The sequence below is a fragment of the Kogia breviceps genome, chromosome 7, assembly GCF_026419965.1.
Source record: "Kogia breviceps isolate mKogBre1 chromosome 7, mKogBre1 haplotype 1, whole genome shotgun sequence".
NCBI classification, from domain to species: domain Eukaryota; kingdom Metazoa; phylum Chordata; class Mammalia; order Artiodactyla; family Physeteridae; genus Kogia; species Kogia breviceps.
Genome location: NC_081316.1, coordinates 11,929,924 through 11,950,267, shown reverse-complemented (window position 1 = coordinate 11,950,267; position 20,344 = coordinate 11,929,924). Strand labels below are relative to the sequence as shown.

Sequence of the window (20,344 nt, the reverse complement as noted above, 5' to 3'; positions counted from 1 at the left end):
TATTTAGGGCTCCCTGTGTGGCCCTCTTCCAAAGAGTTCAGGGTGCTTCTAATGCAATAAAGAATTCTTTCTCCTCTGCCGTCCCCACATGCCAACGCCCAGATTTCACTGCAGGAAATCAACACCCTTATGCAAAGCATTCTGAACAAAACACTCTGCTGCCAGACCTGCTCGTGGGACAGACTGCCACCTTCTGTCTCCCCGTCTACCTATTCCCTACCAACTCCCTCTTCCCTCATTTTTCTTGGTTTTCTCCGACCTTTATTCCAGCACCCGGTCCCACACAGATCAAGGCACCTGGTGACAACCAGAGCCCTCAGGACACAAGCATCTCGAGCGAAAACAGGCCTGACCCTCCCCACAGACGGCTCACCTGTTTTGTTCTTTTTTCCTTTCAGGCAAATATGCCCCCAATGGTAGAAGCTAAGATGATCGCAAGGATAACACAGCAGATCATGATCATGATCTTCTTCTGCACAGCCAGACGAGGAAAGAAAGAGCACGTGAGAAACCATGCCACCGCAGAGAGGGTTCCAGGGGGAGGGAGACAAGGGCAGGTCTGGGCATGGAAGCAGATGTGAAGGTAAAGGGAGATGGATCTGGCTTCTAGAACCCAGGGTACTAAGAGAAATGTTACTTCTCGGTGAGAGATGCAAAAATCAGATCAACAGCAAAAGCTCAGAGGATGTGTCGTATGTTGTTCTGCCTTCTAGCTGCCATCCTATCAGATTTACCCCAATTTCCCCCCAGAGCCAGATACTCTCAGTGAGTCAGCTGAAGTCTTTGGGCGGCGGGGGGAAATCCCTTGAAATCTAAGACTCAAATACAGTTACACTGCACTCTTTGAGAGTTAAACCATTTACAAAGATTAGAACTTTTGATCCATCTGATCTAGCACATGGTTAAAACAAAACTGAAGCCCTTTCCGAAACCTAAACAAAAGTCACCACACGGTGGCAGCCAATCACCAAACGTTTTACAGGGACACGGAGCCAGAACTGTCTCACAATCAATATAAAGTCATTTATTTTTAAATTAGCAACAAAATAATCAAGTTTACATTTTTTTTAAAAAGTACAAAGAAAGAACGAAAATCCCTTCACTTGTATGCCAAACTGTAAGCCCCGGGCCTCAATCTCAGGCGAGCCAAGATCTGTCTGTGATTGAAGCTTGCCTGCCCTCGTTGCCGTGGCCGGAGCCAGGCCTCTTGGACATCATAGCCATAGGCAAAAGGGCGTCCCCTTGGCTCTGTCCAAGTGCTGGGCAAGTTTAGGAGTAAAGACTCCTTTGCAGAGGAAGCCAGTGGACCGTGCCTGGGTTAGGGGTGCCCAGCCTATCCTAGAAGGCATTAAAGTCAAAGCTGTCGTATCAACCCGGGAGGCTGGCAGAGACCAGCAGGGAATCTGAGGGGCTCACACTGGCTCAGCGCAGTCACTACACGTCAAAATTTCCTGGCTTTTGTTTGCTCCGTGACAAGTGGGGGCGACAAGGAATCTATCAAGCTCCTTAATCTGGGAGCAGGAAGAGCTGCTGAGTGGACCCTGGCCTCCCCGAGCTGACTCCGTCCTGGAGACAGGACATCCCAAAGGTCACAGGAATGATGTCAAGTTGCTGAGGGATGTTCTCAGGACAAGCCTAGCCCAGGCAGCAGGTGGGGAGAGGCGTCGCGCTTGTCACACCTTCTGTCTGCTAAAAACCTAATGCGGATCGAGTGAGTCCTCACCCCACCCGACTGTGATTCTCCGAGCGCGGGTGCAGAAAACAGCAGGTTTCCCAGCGACGTGGGAAGATCACATTTCTACCATGATTCATTTGCAGGTAAGCAAATGTCTCTTACCTAATTTTTAGCCTAGCTCAAGTTATTTTTTTGAGGTTATAATATCCTCAGTTTCCAGTTTCCTACTTCCTGAGAGACACATACACATATGTACATACATCTCACACACACAATTATAAAAATCCACTTGGAACCCAGGAAATGACTGAATACTCATACTCGCCCCAGTCTGAGACATTCCCAGAGCCTGAGACTCAAGCACCTCATCCCTGGCCTCATTTTAGTGCCTGGTTATTCTGGGCCTCAAGGCAGTGGCTTCACAAAGCATCACTCTTAACAGTAAACAGCCGGTTCCCAAGACTGAGACACGGAAACAGTTCCTCCACACCCCCAGCCTTTACAGACGGTAACCTCAGACGGCTGTCCCACGGCAGCGCCTCCTTGAGTCAACATGTGGGGGTACAACGCAGACAGAGATCGAGTTGGCCATCGAGCTGAGCACACCAAGAGCTTAATGCGAGGCTGAATTTCAAACAAGGAGTCAGCTTCCAAGGCCAGAACGACCTCTGCCAGCCCCTCCTACTTTCAGGACAGGGACAGCCCGCCACGAGGACTGGGATCCTGCCAGGTAGAAGACGCAGGTCCAAGCCTCCTTGTTGCCAGACTTGGAAGAATCCCCTTGCTTTGTTAATGATCTCCCCCCCACCTCCCCACCCCCAAAGAATACACTGCGATTCTGGGGAGAAGAACACTCCATGAGGTAGAAAATACAGCACCTTGGGGAGGTCTCAGGTGGGCTTTCCAAGGTGCGGGGCGTAATGCGACACATCGGAGGGGACAGGGAGAAGCCGGGGCAGTTCCTCCAGTCCGGGAGAAGGTGCTTCCGAGTTGGTGGGGAGGGAGAAGGTTCTGAGGGCTGCATCAGTCGTTCAGGGTCCTCCTGGGCTAGACTGTTTGCTGGGTCAGGTCCAGGTGTGGTTACAAGAAAACAAAGGAACAGGTCCCACTCTCTCTCAGGAAGGCCATTCACACCGCGTTCCCATCCGAAGACAAGGGTGGCCACACCGGCTGGGGTGAAATGGGCTCTACAAGAGGCAGGGGGAGGAGGGGCAGGTCAGCGCCCAGGGTGACGGCAAAGAACAACCGTCAGACCCAGCCGCGAGCCGCACACCTAGAAGGCGGAGAGGGAAGACCGGAGAGAGCCGCAGAGAGAGAACAATGGAGAACCCGGCGCAGCCCAGGAAGTCCAACCGGCGCACCCACGGCAGGGCCTGGAATTGAATGCCCCGCCGCACAGGAAACCAAAAGCCCTGTTACGAGAGGCCAAGAAACAGGAAAATCCCTGGGCCTTTTACGGCCCTTCCCAGGGGCTCTCGCGTTCCCGTGCAAGGACTTATGGGAAGAGAGGCACCATCGCTGGTGGAAAACACCTGTTCTGTCTGTGGGGCTCCCATCAGCACCTCTCGAATACGAGTTTCAGAAGCTTGCTGGCACGAGAATCATCTTCTCCTTAGTCCCCCTACCCCCCACTAATCTGAGAAGGCTGAAAGGCACAGTGAAAAAAGGTGCAGAGAAGTTCAGGCGTCACACCTGCTCTGCCTTGCGAGCTGTGTAGACTTTGGGCGAGCTCCTAATTTCACTGAGCTTCACAAAGCTTCCCCAATGAAGATGGGGTGATGATGTTATCCTAGAGTACAACTGGGCAGCATAAACGTATTCAGAAAAAATAATACTTGAGAAGTCACAGAAGTCTCCACAGTGCCAATAACTAGATGATTCTTGTCATGCTACTGCTGTACACGTGAAACCCCGATTCGGTGGTCAGCTCTATTCTTTTAACCAGATTTTAAAGGAACTAACCTCCTGAATTTTAATGTTGCTATTGGGACTTCCCTGGTGATCCAGTGGTTAAGAATCTGCCTTCCAATGCAGGGGACGTGGGTTCAATCCCTGGTCAGGGAACTAAGATCCCACATGCCACGGGGCGACTAAGCCCACACACTCTAGAGCCCACGCACCGCAACTACGGGGCCCGCGCACCACAACTAGAGAGCCCACACGCTGCAACTACTGAACCCGCGCGCCACAACTAGAGAGACCGCACGCCACAACTAGAGAGAGAAACCCGTGCGCCACAACAGAAGTTCCCACATGCCACAACTAAGACCTGACACGGCCAAATAAATATTTTTTTTTAAGTTGCTATCCTCTAAGGTTCTCTAGACTTTATAGATGATGATAAATTGCCACCTTGTTGTACAAAGAGAAGCTAGGTCCACTATTAGCTGTGTGTTCGAACATGCCCCTGTTACCTAACTTCTCGAAGCCTGAGCATCTTCCCCTGTAAAATAGGGATGATAACAGCACCTGTCTCATGCGGGTGACGTGAGGACTCAGTGATGCACGCGTAAGGTGTTTAGTACATTGTCTGATACAACCCAGCCCTCAAAAATGTTAGCTACTCTTATCATCCGAGATCCAACCAGTCAACCACAAACAAAACCCTACAGACCCAAATCCCGATTCAAAGCTTCATTTACACTGAAAAGGATACGGAAGGCAAAGCCCAAGATACCTGAAAGCCAGTAATAACTCACAAGACAAACCCCAGATCCCAGACATAGACTGCACCCAACCGAGGAGGCGCAGGCTTGCTGGGGAAGGGGAGTGAAAATGAGGTGCTCGGAAAATGAGGAACGGTGTTGAAACAGGACAAAGAGCGGGGACAGAACCCACAGAATAGGAACAAACAGGAGACCCAACCCCTGTACGCAGCCGGGACCCGAGAATAGGAAGTTACATAGGTGAAAGGACGCACAGCTACGGAAGTCTTAGAGCGCTCGGTGTGTCCAAGGACAACCACAGGGGGAAGAAGCAGAATTTTAAATCCCAGGCTCATTTCTCAAGAGGGAGCCAATCCAGAGTCCCCGAGTACCTTCCATTTACTTACATTTCAGGGCAGCAGCCTCCCGGGCCGCCCTTACTTCAGCCCAACGGAAAGTCCAATAACCAACGCTAAAATGCCCAGCAACACAACCACTACCACAATGATAATTATCAATTTCTGGAGAGAGGGATAAGAGAAATAAAAACAAGTCATTATTACAAACAACCAGAAAGCCATAGTAAGTCAGCCAAAACCCAACCCCTCTGCCTCTACATAGGAAGCATCTTATCAATCCAAATAAATGAAATAAAAAGCCAGCATCCCTACATAAAGACACTCTATTAGGATATTTTGTTTCTTAAATTACTTCTGCACTAGCAATGCCAGCAGATGGGAACATGGAGTCTCCACCAGCCCCCACGGCAGCCCTGTTCATATGTGCACAGGTATAAGGGCAGCCATAATGGGGTCTCCAAGCAGCAACAGGCCAAGATGTAAGTGACTAACTTGTTCCTTTTCAAGAAGGAGTATAAAGACATTTTTGACACAGTCCTAATTACAAACGTCTGTCCATCTCTCCCCCAAAGTACATTCCCACCTGTCAAACCCAGTACAGTGACTGGGGATCAGAAGGTATGGTTACGGTCCTGTTGCAGACCAGCCTGGATTCATCGTGTAAAATAACTTCCCAGCTCCCTAGATACCTGCCCAAGCAATAGGTAAAGTTGGAAGAAAAAAGAAAGAATTGAAGAACAAAAAATATCAGAGCCCAAGAGAAATAGAAAAGAGCAGGCTAAAAAGCAAAAACCACCAGAGCTAGCCACCACAGTCACTAGGTAGAGAAGCTCAGAAGTCCTCCGGTGACAGGGGCGCCAGAACTAGAGGTGGGGGGCGGGCAGTGGAGACAGGATGGAAAGAGCTTGATTGAAAGCTGAATTTGAATCCCGGTTCCTATGCTTCCTAGGTGGCCCGAAGCCAATTACTTAACCTCTGATTCTCAACTGTTTCATCTATAAAGGAGAAATAATAGGTGCTCCCAAGATACAAGATAATGTTCCCATAGCCATCGGCACACCACTGGGTTCATGATAGAGAAAAAGAGACCAAGTGGGGCAGGGCTTGGGCTGCCAGAGCTTCCGGCAATGAAGGGAAGGTTTCTGAAGAGCGGGGGGTCAAGTGTAACAGCTGAAGGGGTCATGAGCTCTGTGTGGGGGTATCAGCAGCAACAGCTGGGCAATGATGCAGAGCTGCCTGCAGTGTGGGTTCTCGGGTAGAGAGCACGTGAGCCAGATCCACGCGGGGCACACCTGGGACGGAAGGGTAGCTATTCTCTAGGGAAAGCTGAGGTAGGCTTTTGGATGAGGCCAAGACGGAGGGAACACACGGGCTCAAGGGCACGGGAGGGGGCGACCAGAGAGAGGAGAAGCCGGTCGGTCCAGCTGGGACTAAGGGCTCACCCTCCGAGCTTCACTCTGATACTTGACAGCCTTTTTGGTATCTGCCACGGCCCGCTCCACGAAGCCCACTGACTGGTCCATGTTGTTCTCAATACGGTCAATCATGGCTCCCTTTCCGCGGATGCAAGAGGTGGGGTCCAGCAGAAAGAGGGACGGGGAGAGGGAGGAGAGAAAGAGCGAGAGACGGCGCGCACAGTGGACTCTCTTCTCCGAAGGCAGCAGGAGAGGCTCACCTTCCGGGCCTGACCCTGGTACTTCACGGCTCTTTTTGTTTCCTCCCGAGCCTTCTCCACGTGGTCCACCGTGTGCATGACATTCAACTCTATGTTATCTAACATCTCACCCTGCAAAGGACAGACACCAGTCACACCCAGGACACCCACCCCAGGACAGTCCTAGCTCACACGAGAAAGGGGTTCTCTTTCTTTGCAGCACCAAGAAGAGCGTCTGGAAACTTTAACATGCAGCCTTCTGTGGGGCCAACTTGCACAACTTCCCCCCGATGACCTGTGGTTCCCCGGGGCCTTGGCGGCTCTCACTCATTCCAGAAACATTCACTCCGTTACTTCTCTGTGACACGCGCTGCACCGGGCACCCGGAGCACACTGTCTAGATGCCTGGAATATTCTGAAGGATCCCGCCACCAATTTTTTTTTTTTTAAGTATGTGGAGAAGCCAAGATATTGGGTTGGCCAAAAAGTTCGTTCGGGTCTTTCTAGAACATCTCACGGAAAGACCCAAACGAACTTTTTGGCCAACCCAGTACATCTATCTCATGTTCTTAGGGCACTGCCTGGCTTCTTCCTGGTCATTCAGACCTGAACCAAGTTCATTCGGCCTGAACTGAGCTCATTCACTACTACAGAACGGTACCCAGCACACAGCAGGTGCTCAGTAAACAGCCGAGGTGGGAAGAGCTGCTTTCTCTAAGGTCCTCCCAGGCCCCGTAAGTGACAGACATTGGTTTTACCCGAGTTACCTGGTTGAGAGACAGCCGTCTCTCCCTAAGATTCCCAACCTTTTCCCAGGTATTACCTCCTGCCCAGAGGTTTGGTCTCTCCAGTTGATTTCTCTGCATCTCAGGATGGGAATTCTCCTCACCCACCCAGACCTCCCTCAACCCAACCCATGGCGTACGGCAGCCTCTACACAGAGAACAGAACTCACCATCACTTGAGTCTCAAGCCAGTTCCTCGGCAAGGCAGTGTGGGGGGGAAAAAAGAAGAGTAGGGATGGAGGGGCGGGAGAAACGGTCTCGGAGGCCACAAGGGGGTGGAAGAAAGGCCCCCGAGCCCAGAGCAGGGAGCTGAAGTCAAAACCAGCCAAGCGGTGCTCGGGCCTCAGTTAGGTTTCCTTCTACGAAAGAAGCAGTTTTTTCCATCCTCTCCTGGTGGCAGAGCCACTGGAAGTTCATGGGAATAGTGGCACCAAAGCATGACACAGTGGCGAATTTAACTGCATCGTAAGAACCAGGAGACGTGACTATGTGACACGGACACCATATGCTGGGGACAGAGCCGTCCGTCCCTGAGCAAAGCCCACCCGGGACAAAACAGACCGTCAAGCTAAGCACTGTGAGAGTTTCAAGTTTTTCTGTAAATATTACTTGGCTGTCCCTTCAATCCTTTGGTTGTCTGCTCTTGTTCCTTAGCAAAAACTGTCAACATGTTTGGAAAAACACACATACAGAAGAAAAAACAAAAATGGAAAAATACAAAAACCTCTGTTCAACCTAACTTTTCACCATAAACTGGGGAAAGGGCCCCATGTTTTCAATGTCACCAGTGAAACAGTTCCCATCAGGAGATTGTTTTAAGGCATCACCATTAAGAACCCATATCTCTAATTTTAAAAAGACAACGATCCTGAGGCTGGAGGGAACCAGGTACTTGACAGAGCACATCAAACCCTATGTTAATTAGAAATGACTTCCAGGCCAAAGTAACAAGGCATGAATGATGAGGCTGCAATTGCCCAAAACGTCAGCATCTACTACGCAAGTTCCCAGTGATTCTCCCAGCCCACCCGGCTTTCCAGGAGTCCCGTCTCGCCCTTCTCAGGAAGCCCCGGGCTTCCTCTCCTCCCTGCCCACGCGGTACCCGCCGTTACCTGGTTCTCCACCAGCATGGCGATGTCCACGAACATGTCGTGAAGCTCCTTGATGCTGCTCTCCAGCCTCACGATGTCCTTGTGCCGTCCCTCGATCTCACTGAGGGCTTGCTTGGAAATCTGAGAGTCGATGATCTAGGCCAGGCCGCACAGAGACCAACCATCGGCCATCAGGCCGCCGCAGCCTCACCACACCCCTGCGGGGCTCCCGCCGCCCCGCCCCCTCCCTGCCTTTGCAGCCCCGCCCGCCCCCACCATCACTCACCCCCGAGGTGAAGATGGCAGGGTTCCCGCTCTCCAGCATCTCCTCCAGCTCCTCATCTGTTGTCTTCCTGCCAGCTTTATAACAGAAGGAGGAGAGCGTCAAATATAAGATCAAAGCTCACCATTTCTAAAGTTCCCTGACAATGGGAATACAGTAAGTTCACTCTAAAGACCATGGCCTTACAAGCCTCCTGACTCTCCTTTCTCTGGATTTCTCCCCTAATCCAATCCATCCTCAACCTTATCAGCAGTTACCTTCCTGAAGCCCATGTCTGATTACATTCCTTTCCAGCTCAGAATGTCTCCTGGCCCCCTTCACTCCACCACGGAGTCCAAGGACCTCAGGACAAGGAGCCAGTTTCTGGGTGAGCCCTCCCTCCATCCGCCACCCTGCTCCACCCAAATGCACCCTGTTCCCAGGCCCTGGACGGCCTCTCCCTCCTGAACACGCATGCTTTGTTCTGCCTGCGCCCTTGTTCATTCGGTTCCTGCACTCAAAGCACTTTCTGCCCTGTGGGGCCCTGCAGTGCGGTTTCTGATTCCTAAAGGGCGTGGCTGTAGTAACTTCTTTATTCCTCGTGGCAACTAGCACCATCCTCTGCCGTCAGACAGGCAGCAAACGATGTCATGAGCCCCAAGGTGTGCAGCTGTGTAGCAAGTGCTTCCTTCCATGGATGCAGAAACGCTGGTTCCCACGGCAATCGGGCGACTCGGGCCTGGTAACTCCGAGCCATCTTTCAGCCTAAGACGCAACGTCCAGGATGTACCAGCGCTGTGAGGCCTGTCCTCAGCTTGGGCACAAAAGAGAAGGCAGAAGCCAACAGCGGGGCTGCTGCTCCCTCTCCCCGGGCCTCACGACTGGGGACGGACAAGCACGTGGCAGGAAGCGTGAAGGGGCAGAGGCCAAACTTGAAACACGCACTGATCTCGAGCTGCCGCTGGATTCGCCCTTTGCTGCGTTCACGGAAGTCCACCTGAGCCTCGTTGTATTTGGTCATCACCTCCACAAACTTCCGGGAGAGGACGGAGTGCTGTGGGAGCAAGGTCACATGCTGTGAGCCCCCAGGAGGCGAGGGAGGGGAAGGTCCATAACTCTTACAGAACCCCAGCCCCGACGCAGCCTCATCTACAGCAGCACTGGTCCTGGAACCAGAAGACCAGGTACAGCTCGTGGTGGGAATGTAAACGGGCACAGTCACTGGAAAACAGTATGGAGGTTTCTCAAAAAACTAAAAACAGAACTACCGTATGACCCAACAATTCCACTCCTGGGTATATATCAAAAACACCAAAACTTTAATTTGCAAAGATACATGCACCCCAATGTTCACAGCAGCATTATTTACAATTGCCAAGCAACCTAAGTGTCCATCAACAGATGAATGGATAAAGAAGATATGGTATAGATATCTACAATGGAATACTACTCAGACATTAAAAAAACAGAATGAAATTCTGCCATTTGCAGCAACATGGATGTACTTGGGAGGCATAAGTGAAATAAGACAGAGAAAGACAAATACTGTATGATATCACTTATATGTTGTGGCATCTAAAAAATACAGCAAACTGGGCTTCCCTGGTGGTGCAGTCGTTGAGAATCTGCCTGCCGATGCAGGGGACACGGGTTCGAGCCCTGGTCCGGGGAGATCCCACATGCCGTGGAGCAACTAGGCCCGTGAGCCACAACTCCTGAGCCTGCACTCCGCAACAAGAGAGGCCGCGACAGTGAGAGGCCCACGCACCGCGGTGAAGAGTGGCCCCCGCTCGCCGCAACTAGACAAAGCCCTCGCACAGAAACGAAGACCCAACACAGCAAAAATAAATAAATTGATTTTAAAAAATACAGCAAACTAGTGAATATAACAGAAAAGCAGCAGACTCACAGATAAGGAGAACCAACTAGTGGTTACCAGTGGCGGGGCAGAGGGAAGGCAATATAGGGGTGGGGGAGTGAGAGGTACAAACTATTGGGTGTAAGACAGGCTCAAGGATGTACTGTACAACACGGGGAATACAGCCAACATTTGGTCATAACTGTAAATGGAAAGTAACCTTTCAAAATTGTATGAAAACGAAAACAGAACAAAACAAAAAATAAAGACCTGGTACAAGACTCAGTTCTTTGGTTTCCTAACTTTACACCGTTGGAAAAGTTGGCTAACCTTTCCAAAGCATGTTTTCAGTATCTACTAACCTGTCTTGCTGAACTCCTATGGTAATTGTGAGGCCAAAGGAGATACCCTGTGAACCTCAGAGGCCCTGTTTTCTAAAGCTGCCGGACCCCCTCCTACATCCAAAGGTCCTTGGGTTGTTACTCAAACTGACCTCCCCAACTTTTCTGGCTTCTAACTCAGTGCCTTCAGTCAATGGCCCTGGTGCCTAAACTCAAATCTTTACCATTTTTTTTCCTTATCCACCTCTCAGCATCAATCCCTACTGGTTTTTCCTTTGCAAAATCACCAATATGTATGCTTTTTTCAAACCAACTACCACCAGGCAAATTCAGACCAAAATCATTGCAAAACCCACCTAGAGACCCACCTGCCTCTTGCCTCTTTCCCACTCTGATCCAGTTTTCAGTTGGTTCCCATATTCTCCTCCTAACAAACTGCAACCCAAAGTAAATGCACACAGGCTACTCAGTCAGAGCCAAACTCCCTGGACTGTAGCCAAAGGCCTCTGGAATACGGTGCTATGTTCTCTACCAAAAACTCAATGTCCACTATCCCGTGACAAACTTTTTTCTCTAGACAGGCTGCTCTCTTCACATCTGCCCCTCACACCCACACCCACCCCCGCTACCAACCCACCCAGGCACCCACACACACCACTCCTGCCCCCATGCCTCTAAGGAGAACCTCTCCCCGAGCCTGTCCACGTTGGCCTCTTGCCCACCAAGGCCCAGCCTCCTCTCCACCCCAGTTTTTCCCGAGATCATCTGATGCTGAGAGCACATGCATCTGATCTGGTCTTCATACACGTTCTCCTGTGGGCCTTATGTCATAGTTTCTTTGTTCTACTTGAACATCGTGCCAGTTCAAGGACGAGGATCATATCTTTGATGACTCCCAAACAGCCTGACTCCAAACTGGACAACTCATGACCAACAGTCTTCAGAGAGAAGACTCCAGTTTCCTCACCTGTAAACCAAGGAGGCTCACTAAACCCTCAGCAGTGCTCTGGGAGCCTCAGGCACCTCCTTAGAGGACAGTGTGAGAGGGGCCACCGGCAGGACTCGGCCCTGTCCCCCACTTCAACCTGAGCAGCTCCCCTCCATCAGGTCCTCAAACTGAGTTCCAAACAGTGGTTGTTGGTTGGTTTTTGGTTTTTGTTTTAAAGGCTCCACAGCTAGAAAAGGGAACGCTCGGGCACTGTTGCTGGGAATGTAAATAGATGCAGCCACTATGGAGAATAGTATGAAGGTTCCTTAAAAAAACTAAAAATAGGGTTACCATATGATCCAGCAATCCCACTCCCCAGCATATATCTGGAAAAGGCAAAAACTCTAATTCGAAAAGACACATGCACCCCAACATTCATAGCAGGACTGTTTACAACAGCCCAAGACATGGAAGCAACCTAAATGTCCATCAACAGAGGAAGTCATAAAGAAGATGTGGTACATATATACAATGGAATACTACTCAGTCATAAAAAAGAATGAAATCATGCCATTTGCAGCAACATGGATGGACCTAGAGATTATCATACTAAGTGAAGTAAGTCAGACAGAGAAAGACAAATGTATCACTTATATGTGGAATCTAAAAAATAATACAAATGAATTTATTTACAAAACAGAAGCACAGACATGACTCACAGACATAGAAAAGAAACTTATGGTTACCAAAGGGGGAAGGGGGGGAAAAATGAGGAATATGGGATTAACAGATACTCACTACTATATATAAAATAGACAAACAACAAGGATTTACTGTATCACACAGGGAACTATATTTGATATCTTATAATAACCTATAATGCAAAAGAACCTGAAAAAGAAGCATATGCAAAACCGAATCACTTTGCTGTACACCTAAAACCAACACAGTATTGTAAATCAACTATACGTCAATAAAAATTTTAAAGAGAGACTTCTAATTGTAAATATTTATGCACCCAACATAGGAGCACCTTAGTACATAAGGCAAATACTAACAGCCATAAAAGGGGAAATCAACAGTAACACATTCATAGTAGGGGACTTTAACACCCCACTTTCACCAATGGACAGATCATCCAAAATGAAAATAAATAAGAAAACACAAGCTTTAAATGATACATTAAACAAGATGGAGTTAATTGATATTTATAGGAAATTCCCTCCAAAAACAACAGAATACACATTTTTCTCAAGTGCTCATGGAACATTCTCCAGGATAGATCATATCTTGGGTCACAAATCAAGCCTTGGTAAATTTAAGAAAATGGAAATTGTATCCAGTATCTTTTCCGACCACAACGCTATGAGACTAGATATCAATTACAGGAAAAGATCTGTAAAAAATACAAACACATGGAGGCTAAACAATACACTACTTAATAACAAAGTGATCACTGAAGAAATCAAAGAGGAAATAAAAAAATACCTAGAAACAAATGACAGTGGAGACACGATGACCCAAAACCTATGGGATGCAGCAAAAGCAGTTCTAAGAGGGAAGTTTATAGCAATACAATCCTACCTTAAGAAACAGGAAACATCTTGAATAAACAACCTAACCTTGCACCTAAAGCAATTAGAGAAAGAAGAACCAAAAAAACCCAAAGTTAGCAGCAGGAAAGAAATCATAAAGATCAGATCAGAAATAAATAAAAAAGAAATGAAGGAAATGATAGCAAAGATCAATAAAACTAAAAGTTGGTTCTTTGAGAAGATAAACAAAATTGATAAACCATCACCCAGACTCATCAAGAAAAAAAGGGAGAGGACTCAGATCAATAGAATTAGAAATAAAAAAGGAGAAGTGACAACTGATATTACAGAAATACAAAAGATCATGAGAGATTACTAAAAGCAACTCTACGTCAATAAAATGGAAAACCTGGAAGAAATGGACAAATTCTTAGAAATGCACAACCTGCCCAGACTGAATCAGGAAGAAATAGAAAATATGAACAGACCAATCACAAGCACTGAAATTGAAACTATGATTAAAAATCTTCCAACCAGGGCTTCCCTGGTGGCGCAGTGGTTGAGAATCCGCCTGCCGATGCAGGGGACACGGGTTCGTGCCCCGGTCCGGGAAGATCCCACATGTCGCAGAGCGGCTGGGCCCGTGAACCATGGCCGCTGGACCTGCGTGTCCGGAGCCTGTGCCCCACAACCAGAGAGGCCTCGGCAGTGAGAGGCCTGCGTACCACAAAAGAAAAAAAAAAATCTTCCAACCAACCAAAGCCCAGGACCAGATGGCTTCACAGGCAAATTCTATCAAACATTTAGAGAAGAGCTAACACCTATCCTTCTCAAACTCTTCCAAAATATAGCAGAGGGAGGAACACTCCCAAACTCATTCAATGAGGCCACCATCACCCTGATACCAAAACCAGACAAAGATGTCACAAAGAAAGAAAACTACAGGCCAATATCACTGATGAACATAGATGTAAAAATCCTCAACAAAATACTAGCAAACAGAATCCAACAGCACATTAAAACGATCATACACCATGATCAAGTGGGGTTTATTCCAGGAATGCAAGGATTCTTCAATATACGCAAATCAATCAACGTGATACACCATATCAACAAACTGAAGGAGAAAAACTATATGATCATCTCAATAGATGCAGAGAAAGCTTTTGACAAAATTCAACACCCATTTATGATAAAAAAAACACTGCAGAAAGTAGGTATAGAGGGAACTTTCCTCAACATAATAAAGGCCATATATGACAAACCCACAGCCAACATCGTTCTCAATGGTGAAAAGCTGAAACCATTTCCACTAAGATCAGGAACAAGACAAGGTTGCCCACTCTCATCACTATTATTCAACATAGTTTTGGAAGTTTTAGCCACAGCAATCAGAGAAGAAAAAGAAATAAAAGGAATTCAAATTGGAAAAGAAGAAGTAAAGCTGTCACTGTTTGCAGATGACATGATACTATACATAGAGAATCCTAAAGATGCTACCAGAAAACTACTAGAGCTAATCAATGAATTTGGTAAAGTAGCAGGATACAAAATTAATGCACAGAAATCTCTGGCATTCCTATACACTAATGATGAAAAATCTGAAGTAAAATTAAGAAAACACTCCCATTTACCATTGCAACAAAAGAATAAAATATCTAGGAATAAACCTACCTAAGGAGACAAAAGACCTGTATGTAGAAAATTATGACACTGATGAAAGAAATTAAAGGTGATACAAATAGAAGGAGAGATATACCATGTTCTTGGATTGGAAGAATCAACATTGTGAAAATGACTCTACTACCCAAAGCAATCTACAGATTCAATGCAATCCCTATCAAACTACCAATGGCATTTTTTACAGAACTACAACAAAAAAAATTCACAATTTGTATGGAAACACAAAAGACCCCGAATAGCCAAAGCAATCTTGAGAATGAAAAATGTAGCTGGAGGAATCAGGCTCCCTGACTTAAGACAGCCAGGAGACGGAAGCAACCTAAGTGTCCATCGACAGATGAATGGATAAAGAAGATGTGGCACATATATACAATGGAATATTACTCAGCCATAAAAAGAAATGAAACTGAGTTATTTGTAATGAGGTGGATAGACCTGGAGTCTGTCATACAGAGTGAAGTAAGTCAGAAAGAGAAAAACAAATACCGTATGCTAACACATATATATGGAATCTAAGAAAAAAAAAAGGTCACGAAGAACCTAGGGTTAAGACAGGAATGGAGACACAGACCTACTAGAGAATAGACTTGAGGATGTGGGGAAGGGGTAGGGTAGGCTGTGACAAAATGAGAGAGTGGCATGGACATATATACACTAACAAACGTAGAACAGATAGCTGGTGGGAAGCAGCGGCATAGCACAGGGAGATAAGCTCGGTGCTTGTGACCACCTTAGGGGGTGGGAGGGAGACACAAGAGGGAGGAGATGTGGGAATGTGTATATGTATGACTGATTCACTTTGTTATAAAGCAGAAACTAACACACCATTGTAAAGCAATTATACTCCAATAAAGATGTTAAAAAAATAAAAAGGGACTTCTCTGGTGGCACAGTGGTTAAGAGTCCGCCTGCCAATGCGGGGGACATGGGTTCGAGCCCTGGTCCAGGAAGATCCCACATGCCGCGGAGCAACGAAGCCCGTAAGCCACAACTACTGAGCCCGCGTGCCACAACTACTGAAGCCTGCAGGCCTAGAGCCCGTGCTCCACAACAAGAGAAGCCACCGCAATGAGAAGCCCATGCACCGCAACAAAGAGTAGCCCCCGCTCGCCGCAACTAGAGAAAGCCCGCACGCAGCAACGAAGACCCAACGCAGCCAAAAATAAATAAATTTATTTAAAAAGATTTTTTTTTAATTAAAAAGACTCCACATCTAAGAAAAAAAAAATTAAAAGATTGGACTAGATGGTTGTTAGACCAGGGAAAATCTCACCTGGGATTTCCGAATCCGAAGGTCTGCTGACGACCGGACCTCCTCTTCTTCAATATGCCTCTCCATGCCTGGATGGGAGAGAAGGTTATTCTAGCAACGCGTCTGCAGCGGCCTCCAAGAAACACACTGTGCAGTGCGGCCTCCTCTCTCTTTCTCACACACCCGGGCCCGGAGGCGTCACAGCAGGCAGGTCCAGTCTCAAAAGGTCAGCTCATACCTGGGCCACGGGACATGCGTTCCACGACCTTTACTACTACCGGGTCTTCTTCCTTGGATACCTCTCAGCACAGGGGTTAACAGCATGAGTCTCTGTCACTAAGAGACTCGGACTCAAATCCTTGCCACTTGGTAGCCATGTAACTTTGGAAAAGCCACTTAACCTCTCTTAGTGTTCCTGTTCTCTCATCTGTAAAATGGAATAAACAGCAGTGCCCTCCTAGCAACGCCAACGTGAAAATGAAATGCGAATGCACACAGGGGCCTTGGCACACGATCACGGCTATGACTGGAAGCTGCCACTAACGAGTTCCACCTCCACCCGCATGAAAACAGGCAGTACAGTCTGTGTGGAGGGAAGAAATGATAAATGAGGCTGAGCAGTGCTGCTTTCACTCTCAGACCAACAGCACGCACTTGTCACCAAGTACAGTGGGGCAAGAATGCAAATGATCGCCATGGAACTAAGGAACCTTCTGGGCCCCCAGAGGAACTGAACCTACGACAGTGGCTTCACTGCACCATGCCCTAAATTGAGGGGTGGGCCCAGGGGCGATGGGAGGGTGATACCTGGCCCCCAAGGAATGTCTCTAGACTCTCTAATCCATCTGGCATCCATACAGCACTAACAGCACCGTTCCAATGTACGTAGGTGCCGGGGAAGGAAACAGAACCAGGAAGAGAAAAGTCGAGGGACTAAAGCTAAAGGACCAAGTCACACAAATACCCAATAGCTGAAAGCACCGCTTTCATCCCCATCTCCGAACTTCAATTCTGGACTCTCTCAACCACAGTCGTGACTCAAGAGCAGGTAAACTGTCTGGGGCTATAACAGGTCATTGCAGGGACAGTGCCCAGACCACGGGCAAAGACGGCAAGGGTGGTGTCACTCCCATCAGGAAGAGTTTCGGTCCAGAAGAGTTGGACCCCGGATGTGAGACGGACGGTGGGAGTGCTGCCCGCTCCCTTTGTTCCTTTCTTACTCTTCAGTTTGTTCCGGACATTGTTGGCCCTTTTCTTGATCTCAGCCGTGAGCTGCTCCAGGTCATCCTTGGTTTCTGGGTAAACAGACGCAGGCAGAGTCGGTTAGAAAAGACTGAAAGCTTAGTCAGCTGCAACAATCAACAGAGCGGGTGGGGAGCTTTCTCAGGTGCCCACTGCCCAGAGCAGTATGTGTGCTGGTGGGCTCTCAAGACATCTGTCATTAGAATCACAGAGAGCTTATTTTTAAAAGGCATTTTTCTGGGCTTCCGTGGTGGCGCAGTGGTTGGGAGTCCGCCTGCCGATGCAGGGGACGCGGGTTCGTGCCCCGGTCCGGGAAGATCCCACGTGCCGCGGAGCGGCTGGGCCCGTGAGCCGTGGCCGCTGAGCCTGCGCGTCCGGAGCCTGTGCTCCGCAGCGGGAGAGGCCACAACAGTGAGAGGCCCGCATACCGCAAAAAAATAAATAAATAAAAGGCATTTTTTTCCTGGTATCCTACCTCAGAACTACAGAATAAAAACACCTCATGGAAAAATAGGGGGGTACTGGGGAAGCATTTCAGGCAGAGGAAATAGCACAGGGGCTGTGGTGGGTGGGACAGAGATGAGGTGTGTCAGCAGCTGTGAAAGCCACTGCTAGTGGCTAGTCATGAGAGGGGCATGCTGGGAAGGAGAGGGGCATGCTGGGAAGGAGAGGCAAGTCTGGCTAAATGGGTTAAAGTGGGACCAGGGAGAGAGGAGGCAACAGTAGCAGGGCAGTGGGCCAGGAGAGGGTAGAGGACGATGGCAGACGACATGGTACATATGTTCGTGTAAGGTAATAATATACCCCCTCCCCTGCTGCTCACAGAGAAGGAGGAAACCAAGGCCCAGCCCCAATGGCCAAGGGTCACCGTTGGGTGATTCAGCCCTGAGTCAACACTCACTTGGCTCTGGAATGGGTGCAGACAGAATGATACTGTAGAGCTTCTTAGCTCCCTCCACGTGCTCTGAGATCTTGTCAATGTTAAGTCGCGTTTCCTCGATCTGTAATTAGAAAGATGATAGCTTTTGTCATCAAGAGGAAGAATATAGCCATGACTGAGATGAAAACAGAGCTCCCTGCCCACCTTCTGGGTTTGTGGAAGAAGATGGCGACAGGAAGTGTCTTCTGAGGACCAGTGAGCCCGGTGAGTACCCTTTCCATAGTCAGAGAAACGAACGTAAACAGAGCAGTCATTGAAGACCCGTCCTCATTGCTCCCTGAGAGGAATGCGTTTACTCACCTTGGATGGAAAGATCCCAGCCAGAGTCAAGAAGAGCCAGGGCAACCCATGAGGAGTAATCGGAGTGAAGGGTCAAGAAACCTTACCAGGCAGATCCTTAGCTCCTCCACAAGTGGAACAGCAGGAAGTGACCACAGGAGAGAGCGAAAAAGGAAAGAAAAAAAGGGAAAGGGAGAGAACAAGCCTGGAGAGCGAGAAACACAGAGAGAAGAATGAGAGGAAGAGAAAGACAGAAACAGAGATGAAGAAGAGGGAGAGAGAGAGAGAGAGAGAGAGAGACGAAGCAATGACCATCTCAGGAGATGCTGAGCTTCTCTTGGACATGTTTTCTGGGGAAATGCCTCTTACTAGCTGATCGCCTTAGACGATCAAGACCCAGGAGCTCAAGCCGTGGACCATTTCTGCCCATTTCTGAGGTTCCTAATTGTACAAGGTGTATGCGTATCAGGTATCAGAAAGTACTTCTAGCAGCGCCTCATTCCCAGATGGAACACCGTCCCAGGACGCTGCTGCCTGAGTATTAAGTTCAGCCTTGGCTCCCTCTTCAAAGGCACCGGCTGTCCTGGCACCACGGCCTCTTCTGCGGTGCCAGTGCATATGCAGAGAGCAGCACATGCCAAAGAGACCTCAAAACCCACCACATCTACCTGCCACTTCCACAATGAGGGGCACATCTACACAGCCACAGTCAACAAACAGAAATCTTGTAAAATGCCAAAGCGTAGGACCTGAACACCTGAGATACAATGAAAAGACAACTCAATATGCAGCTTCCGGCAGCCCTTTCTTCTGGTGAATAATTCACTTAAAAAAAAAAAGAAAACAACAACAACAAAAAAACCCTGATCACAGCTCTCCAAATTACAAAGAAATAAAACTTGAGTTCTCTACCCCTCAAATTAGTATTTTTGACAGTGGAGCGGGGATTTGACCCTCTACAAATATGGGTTGGCCAAAAAGTTCCTTTGGGCTTTTCCCATAAGATGTTACAGAAAACGCGAACGAACTTTTTGGCCAATCCAATATACTGGCTTTGATGCACCATAGTTTGAGAATAGAATTACCTGCTTAAAGACACAGAATAAACAAAACAAAACACAAACAGAAAAACAAACCAAAAAGAAAGATACAGAATAAATTTTCAGTCTAATAATATCATCAGAGTGTGAATACAAACACAAGTAGCTACCCAAACATTTGTGAAGCATTTTCACAGCTGGCTAAACAATCCATAGCACTGCATTCAGACCATTACCGAAATGACGAAACTAAGGTTAAAGAGGTCATAGGTTACAGGGTTGGTGGCAGGGACAGCACTCAAATAGTGCTCTCCAGAGTCCGACTGGGGTGCTTTTCCATTAGAGCTGAGACAATGTTTTTGGCTTCTTCATACTGCTTTACTTTCAGCTGCATCCCAAGCCTACCCAGTTATCAAAAAGGCCTGTGTTATCACCTGTGAACGCTGGTGGCTCTAGGGGTGTAACCACCTCAGACTCAGGGCCTCGGGGGACCCAGAAATTGCCACCTTACCCTTCCCTCTCTATCTCTCCCATCAAACACTGACTCCTCGGGCTTCCCTGGTGGCGCAGTGGTTGAGAGTCCGCCTGCCGATGCAGGGGACACGGGTTCGAGCCCCGGTCCGGGAAGATCCCACGTGCCGCGGAGCGGCTGGGCCCGTGAGCCATGGCCTCTGAGCCTGCGCGTCCGGAGCCTGTGCTCCGCAACGGGAGAGGCCACAACAGTGAGAGGCCCGCGTACAGCAAAAAAAACAAAACAAACAAAAAAAAAACACTG

At 48.3% G+C, this 20,344-nt stretch overlaps 1 protein-coding gene across 27 annotated transcripts in view; it reads right to left on the bottom strand.

Moving 5' to 3' along the window:
* The window catches only part of STX3 (syntaxin 3), a 96,513-nt gene that overhangs the window by 48,922 nt on the left and 27,247 nt on the right, over positions 1-20,344 (bottom strand). For 4 of the 27 annotated variants that reach the window (XM_059070520.2, XM_067037324.1, XM_067037317.1 and 1 more), the window contains exons 3-10: positions 18,212-18,311; positions 17,289-17,363; positions 16,090-16,157; positions 9,417-9,525; positions 8,496-8,569; positions 8,231-8,365; positions 6,355-6,465; positions 374-472 (exon numbers count right to left, since the gene is read on the bottom strand). In XM_059070520.2, the coding sequence (XP_058926503.1) occupies positions 395-472; positions 6,355-6,465; positions 8,231-8,365; positions 8,496-8,569; positions 9,417-9,525; positions 16,090-16,157; positions 17,289-17,363; positions 18,212-18,311 (750 nt within the window). In that variant the 3' untranslated portion in view covers positions 374-394. The other 23 variants (XM_067037322.1, XM_067037323.1, XM_067037314.1 and 20 more) reach the window with 13 other exon arrangements.